The sequence below is a fragment of the Corylus avellana genome, chromosome 5 (genome assembly GCF_965113065.1).
Source record: "Corylus avellana chromosome 5, dhCorAvel1.hap1.2, whole genome shotgun sequence".
In the NCBI taxonomy this organism is placed as follows: domain Eukaryota; kingdom Viridiplantae; phylum Streptophyta; class Magnoliopsida; order Fagales; family Betulaceae; genus Corylus; species Corylus avellana.
Window position 1 is genome coordinate 4,809,805 of NC_142494.1, and position 7,680 is coordinate 4,817,484.

Below are 7,680 nucleotides of genomic sequence, written 5' to 3' on the forward strand. Positions count from 1 at the left end.
TGAAATGGGGCTCAAGCTTCAAGTTCAACTATGTTCGTTTTTTTTGGTTGCTTGTGAGTTTCTGAACTTGCTTGTGTTTTATTTTATTTCTGTGTGAGTTTATGAACTTGTTTGAGTTTATGTATAACACTACAAGTGAAGTGATGATTTTGTGATTTTCTTGTAATTTTATTTGTATATTATATGATGTGTAGATTTGTATAAGGTGACCAACAAGGTTTTGGTATATAGCAATTTTTAATGCTAAAATGGCCATGAAAGGGGGAAAAAAAAACGTTTAAAATGAGAAAAAAAAATGTTTAAAGTGAGCCAAAAACTGGTCCAAAACCGGCCCAAAACCGGTCTAAAAAAAAGCCCAAAAAAGGCCCAAAAAAAGCGGTTATCCCAAAGCGGTTAACCGCTAACCGGGTGGTTAACCACCTAGGCGGTTAACCGCTACCCGGTTAGTAAAAATTACTAACCGCCTAGGCAGTTGCGGTTAGCGGTTTTAGCCACTAACCTCTAACCGCAACCGCTATTTCACCCCTATCCTTCACATACGTTGGGTTGGGCTTTTCAGTTTTCTCTATCCCTAATAAGACTTTCACGTTCCAGCCCTCCCTAATCCAGTTAATCCACCAAACCCGTACAGCCATGGAAACCAGGGTATCAAGGGGAAGAGAGCTTCTTCTCGAGGAGGCGGTGGAAGATAAGGTGGACAGAATAAGCAATCTCTCAGATGACATTCTGCACCACATCCTCTCCTTCTTGCCCGTTCAATCCGTAGCGAAAACCAGCCTTTTATCCACAAGATGGAATTATCTCTGGGCTACGACCCCTTGTTTAGACTTCTCCGGGTTTAGCATAAAGGAGAAAAGGCATGAAAGAAAAGGAGAGGACATGGAGTTGATAAAAAGAAAAGGAGAGGACATGTTTTTGATAATAAAAACAGTATTGGCTGGTCGCCATCCAAACTTCAACATAAAGGTTTTTCGGTTTAAGGGAAATCTGGCTTGCGCTTATTTGCGTGATTGCATTCGTCAAGTGGTACGACATAGCGTTGAGGAACTCGAGCTGGACGTGTCGATGGGTGGTGAAATATGTTATTTGCCTACTTGTATTTTCAGTTGTGATTCACTAAAAAGTTTCACACTGAAAACCCAGGACGACCGAGTTGCATCATTTAGATTTTACTCATATAATGTTACAGGAACCAGTGGCCTCCATTCATTGCAGGCATTGTCACTGAAACACGTCAATTTTATGGACAGTAATTCCGCTGCGATATTTTCAGGTTCTTCATTCCCTGCTCTGAAGAGATTGACTCTAAATAATTGTATGGGAATAAATCCGCGTCTAGATATTGGTTGCCGAGAGCTTGAAGATTTACAAGTTGAAGATATGAAGATAAATTACCTGGACATCTCAGGTGAAAGACTAAAGAATTTGCGAGTGATATCTTCCTATCTCACTCGCAAGAATGGAAGTTGGGTGAAGATTTTTGCTCCGAATCTGGAGACTTTTTGCTGGGAAAATAATCAGATTCCTGAGAAATGTGAAGTAGTGCACAGCTTCCCTTTCCAGAGAACTTGTCGGATTAATATAGTTGGTACTGGTCATCCTTTCATCCTTAATGCGACAATCAGCTTTCTATCCAATCTCGTCACTGCTCCAGACCTTTATATTGACATCCAACAGTCGGCAAAGGTCAATTTCTTTATGTCTATTTATCCTACTTTTTGTTTTTTCCCTTAAGCGGTATATCTTCTATATATGGTCGTTTTTTTAAGGTCAATTTAGAGGATCCTGAGGAATAAGTAAAAAAATGGTTGCTATCTATATATATACTAAAATCCTGGATGGAAGTGCTGGTTAAAGATTTTCAACTGATGGAAATAGATGAAGACCAGGTGCTGAAAGGGAAGAAATAGGAGGATAGTGGAGGAGAATTGAAGAGAGTACAAACAATATCTCATTGCTTTATTGATCACCTGCACTCTTAATCTTATAAAATAGCTTTATGGTATATTGTGATACTTAACTAGTCAAACTATTACCTTTGGTTATGTTTTTATTAAACCTTAGGTGAAAATGTGTGTAGCGTGTCCACGTATTGTTCTAGAAACTTGTTTGTAAAAGCTTGCTTTTGTTATGTATTGAAGAGCTGCTGAAAACAGAAAATATAGAAAAAGAAAGAACCAAAAATAATACAAGAAGAATGTAGAAAATTTCTTGAATTTCCAAAATTTCTTGAATTTCCTCTGTTTTTTTACTCTGCTTTGTTCTCATTTTCTGCAGCAGGTTTTTCTCCTTATTCTCCTGTGTTTCCTTTGTTTAATCTTCTGCCCATTGTATGGAGTCTTGCTGGAACATCCAGCCAACAAGTACTAAAGATGTTATATATATATATTCTTGATCCTGGATGTTAGGAGAGAGATCCCACTGGCTGTACATGCAACATATTATATTTTGTTAATTGTTTTATGTACATTGCATTGTGATCACTTGCTCAAATTTAAATTTATGGATTTTTTTTTTCTTTGTTTTTGTCTGATGCAGATTTTTTCAGCTATACAATTCAAGGGTGGTCTTCCATCTCCATTTTTGAACCTGAGGACCTTGGAAGTTGTTACTGGTTTGAACAAAAGTGAAATCCCTGGAATAGTTTGCTTATTCAGGAATGCTCCCTTACTTCAAGCTCTCAAACTTGAAATTGATCGGTGTCATTATGTGAGTATCAAACATATATAATTTAATCCTTAATTTTTTTTTTAATGTTTTGCACTTCTTAATTGGACACTTAGGAATTTGGGTTGTTGGCATATCTTTCAAAGGTAAAATGTCAGTATTGCTGCATTTATTGACTTGGGATGGAGATAAATCCACCAAAATCCCCTGCCTCCTGCGGTAACTATTCTAGTCTAACATCTGTTATTTTGATGACTTTTCAGGAATGCAGCAGAACTTCATTGGACTACTCTAGTATCATAGAACAATTATGGGAAAATGAAGCTCAAGCGTTGAGATCCTTCTTCAATCACCTAAAGGTGTTAAAAATTCATGTTCAATTTTTGGTGTGTGAGTGCGTGATTATTGCTACGAGATTTCTGCTAGAGCAAGGGAATGCCTTGCAAGAAGTTACTCTTACTTCAAACCACTATGCCTGGAAGGAAGAATCTATTTTTGGCTTTCCGCGGGGGTCTCCTCATGTCAAAATATCAATTGATTAAGTTGTTTTTGGTTTTATTAATGTTCAACCATGACAAGAGGACTGAAGTAGAATTGATCGGTTACAATCCAAGTTTGTTGACAATGCAAATTAATATTGAAAACAGAAGTTTGCTTGGCAATTGCTAATAAGACCCCAACCAATGCGAAATAAACAATTACAATAGGTAACCTCACAAAACCACCAGCCATCGTTTTAAATACTCTTCTACATTTTTGTATGAAGTTTGGAGCATGGAATCCGAAGACACATTGTGTGGATAACGTGGGGGGTGTATTGAGGAGTTGACGTGCAATATCAGTTAACAAAGGGACGGAATTCATGAGTGTATCAATTGGTAAACAAGTCTGAACAGTACAACGTATGTCTTTAGGTGTTGAGCTGGTTTTTAGTCTATATTTGCGCTTTTGTAAGTCTTGTACTTGTACTTTCATGTAGCATAACCATTTGAGCTGGACTAGGTCCTGTAGTTTTTCCATTTGGGTTTTCCAAGTAAAACATCACATGTGCAAAATTATCTGTAATGATTTCTTAGATGATCTGTTTCATATGATTATATCATCTGTTGTATTTATTAAAAATATAACATGCTTACAATGATCATTATATATTTTGAAATATGCTTATTATACTTGAATATTCAAGCTATTTAGTTTCTGCAATATTTATATCTTGATTGGATAGCATATTGGATAATTTTGATTGTTTTCTAAAAGGTGTATAAATTTGTTGACATTGTCATTTGTCACCTATTCATCCCCCCCTTAGTCTTAGAAATTGCTAGGCTATATATATATATATATATATATATAGCGCAATCAAGTTATGAGCCAGTGATATTTACCTCTTTTTAATTCTAATTTACAGTTTTTTTTTTTTTTTTTTTTGTACGCAGATTATGTGTTATATATTATTCATTTGAATGCATTGACATGATAAGTGAAAAGTTATATTATTTGTTTAGAGCATGTTTTTCTGTTGTAAATAATTGAAATATTTTATAATTTGTTATCTGTAGAATTAACTACCAATTTGTTTGTTTACTTGATTGGTATTAGAGCTTGTATCAAACGTATAGTGTAACAAGGTTGCCATTTCTTGCAATGTTGACAGTTGTGGATGATATGTAGTCTGAAAATTCGATTTCTTCATCCCATTACGTATTTTCCAATACTGGAAGTGGTTTACTTAGATAAAATCCTCTCACCATCCACATATCATTAGCTTGGTTATTTGGTTTCTGAATCTTAGGTAAACTAGTGCACGCACAAATACCCAACTTAGTCTTGAAACTATGACCCTTGGGATAATACATTGTTCATATATATATCATAGTTGTAAGCCTGTGTTTCAAGGCTTATACACTTGATCCTAGCCTTCTTGAGTGTATCAATATGTGACTCAGTGATTCCTTGGAGACATGCTCATGGAGGAAATTCAGGTGCCTTAAGCATCCCACTGTTAGTATTTTGGCTCATTTAGAGCCTATAGTGAAAAACTTAACCCTAGCTTCCAGAAAAGAATACAATAAACCAATTAACATTTTCATTTTAAGGTTAGGATAAGCTTATTTAGTCCTCAATGTTTGAGCTGGCCTCCTGCTATTAACATTTTCAGTTACTTTGTGGCATAGTTTAGATCAAAAGTTAAAGCTGTCAACTCTTTCAACCAATTTTCAAGGCAGATGCTTCTGTTTCTAATTCTAACAAAGTTGAGCATACATTATTTGCAATTGCTCCAATCAATATGAAATGAAGTTAAGAAACAGCAGAGAAATCCAAGGATCGATGGTTAGATTTGAACAGTCAACCTATTCCATTACTCATATGGTTAAAAATTTGTGTCTTACTGCAAACTGTTCAGAAAAGTTCCACCTTGTGAGGAGGTAAGAGAAGATGCCAAAGAGTTGGTGAACCATCCTCTGCCTAGGGATTGAGACAAGTGAAAACATCGGACGGAGAGGTACACAGATTTTCATTAGTTATTATGGATATAAAATGTCTCCATTTTCCCTTGGTAGGGTGTATTATTGTCTTTATGGGATGACACAGATGCACACACCTTATTTCAATTTTCTAGTAAATGTTAATGGATTGTCTGACTTGCTATAAGTCTAACCACTTAATTCGAGTCTAAGACAGATATGCATGCGAGATAAGACAGAATGAATGATTGATCCGGACCCTAAAAACTTTATTCATATTGGTTTGTGTTGTAAAGCATCTAGCAGAAAAAAAGGGTTTTTTTTTTTTCCTGTGTCTGTGTTCATTTTACAACGTCCACCATATGCACCTGCTAAGAGAAGGTTATTCAAAATCTGTTCTGCTCGGTTTAGCTGCCTTTGCTGAACTTACTCCCAATTTAGGATTCAATAGTGTCGTTGCAGAAGAGATTGAAAACAAAAGAACATGTCTCTTGAATCCTTGAACAATGCAAGGAAAAAAAAAAAAAACTTATACTGTATTTTGGAATCCCCCAACTTTTCTTTGCCTCCCTCCCCCCCTCCCTCCTCTGAGGCTCTACCCTCGTCCTTTGAAGCTCTATCCATTGCCTCTGGTGATTATCCGAAGGGCTTCTCTCTTCTTCTCCTCTTCTTTCTTTATATTTTACATTTTTCTTTTCATGGTTCAGCCCCTGCCGGACCCTCCAACCTCTTTTTTGAAGTTTTCGATTTGGTTTTTTCAAAACCAGATCTATTTACTTCAAGAAGGTCCACCCTTGCACGTGCTACTCCACCATGCTCGTGGGTCTGTCTGCATTCCTACTAGCCTTGTCTCCATTCGGCCAACACACACTGGCGAGTATATCTTACTCGATAGTGCATGTGAAACATGCACCACCACATGAACAGCCATACGCTGCGCGGACGCCTCCGTTCCTCCTCTCCTCTGCATACCACCACTGCTGCTGCTGGTCTCCTGCCGGTGAGTGGCTTGCATGCGGTTGCCTTCCTTTGCTTCCTACCCCTCTTCTTCTGCCGGGATGATCTTGATGAATAAGTGAAAAGATGAGGGGAATTTCTTTGAAATTTTTTCCATTTTTGGGGGAGATATCAGCCGAACTGTTTTTATTTTTATTTTTTGCTGAACGAAAATCCTTTTATAATTGCAAACTAAATCTTTACAACTCACCAGGTATCAACCTGGTCCATACTGCATAAGCAGTAAACCAACCTGCAATAGCAGGAAATTACAGCAAGGTAGCTCTACAACTGCATAAACAGGAGAAATCTAACCATACAAATTTTACAACAACAATCAACCAGACCTCAAAAGGAAACGAATACAAACATCAAAACAGGACAATCCTAAAACACAGCAACAATCAAAGATTATCCACTCTGCATTTTAGACTGCTGTACCCAATATTTCCTGAGGCAGAGTCCAACTTCTACACAACTCCATATTTTGGAGGCTTCTCTTAACACGGCATTTTGGCATCATTCTAGCTCTGATTTCCAATGTAATACTTTTAACAATCTCTTCCTCGGTTCTAGGTTGATTCCCTTTTTTGAGATTATTCCTCTGCAACCACAAGTGGTATACAACTGCTCCTAAACTTAACTGGCATAAGCTCTCCTTCATTCCCTTTCCCTTCAGATCTTTTATTCCCCACTCAATACTCCGATCCCAACTTCAACAAGGATCATCAATCAAACATTTCCTCAACACTTCTCTCAACACCCTTCTACTAAAACTACAATTAAAAAAGAGGTGTTCGCGACACTCAATGCAATTTCTGCAAAATTAACAAATCACATCTTTAGTAAAACCCCAGTGTAAAAGCTTTTCTCCAATTGTCAACCCATCTCTAGCAACCAACCAAAGTATAAAAGCATGCTTAGGAATGGTTAAAGAGAACGAGATCATTCTCCACCAAGGAACAGTAGGTAGCTTCACTCTCAGAGCCTCCCAAGTGTCTGCAGAAACATATATCCCCTTTTTTGAACAGGTCCACATTGGTTTATCATCTTTACCAAATTCAGGTTGAGGGAGTTGACTTTGAATTTCAACCACATCATCGGATTGAGCAGGGGGCCATTTCCAATTCCCTTCGGTGATAACAGTGGACAACTTGGTTTCCACAATACTCCTCCAGGATATCAACTGGACTTTTAATCTTATAAAAGAGCCTGTTTGCAGTTTCTATACTTGCTTATAGGCTCTAGAACATGTGTTTTACTGTGTCTACAGTACTAATTACAGTCGCAATTATAGTATATTGTGCTACATATCTTTCTTGGTGGGAAGTAGTATGACAACGGCTGCAATTTTGTCTATCAAAACCAAAGATGTTATTCTTGATCCTTGATCCAGCTAATTAATGCCCCTTGAGTGTTGAAAGATTAGTGCAATGAATCTTTGAAAAGGCTAGCTAGTTGGCTTTCCTTCTCAAAGCTGGATGTTAGGAGAGAGATCCCACTGGCTGTACATGCAACAGATTATGTTTTGTTATTGTCTTATGTACATTGC

At 37.2% G+C, this 7,680-nt stretch overlaps 1 protein-coding gene across 4 annotated transcripts in view; it reads left to right on the plus strand.

Annotated features, from left to right (window-relative positions):
• Positions 1–564: 564 nt before the first annotated feature.
• The window catches only part of LOC132181453 (putative F-box/FBD/LRR-repeat protein At4g03220), a 15,482-nt gene continuing 8,366 nt past the window's right edge, over positions 565–7,680 (plus strand). For 3 of the 4 annotated variants that reach the window (XM_088516452.1, XM_088516453.1, XM_088516454.1), the window contains exons 1-4: positions 565–1,686; positions 2,539–2,709; positions 2,931–3,026; positions 5,072–5,170. In XM_088516452.1, the coding sequence (XP_088372578.1) occupies positions 634–1,686; positions 2,539–2,709; positions 2,931–3,026; positions 5,072–5,089 (1,338 nt within the window). In that variant the 5' untranslated portion in view covers positions 565–633 and the 3' untranslated portion in view covers positions 5,090–5,170. Of the gene's footprint in view, positions 1,687–2,538; positions 2,710–2,930; positions 3,797–5,071; positions 5,171–7,680 lie in introns of those variants that run through there. The other variant, XM_059594906.2, reaches the window with a different exon arrangement.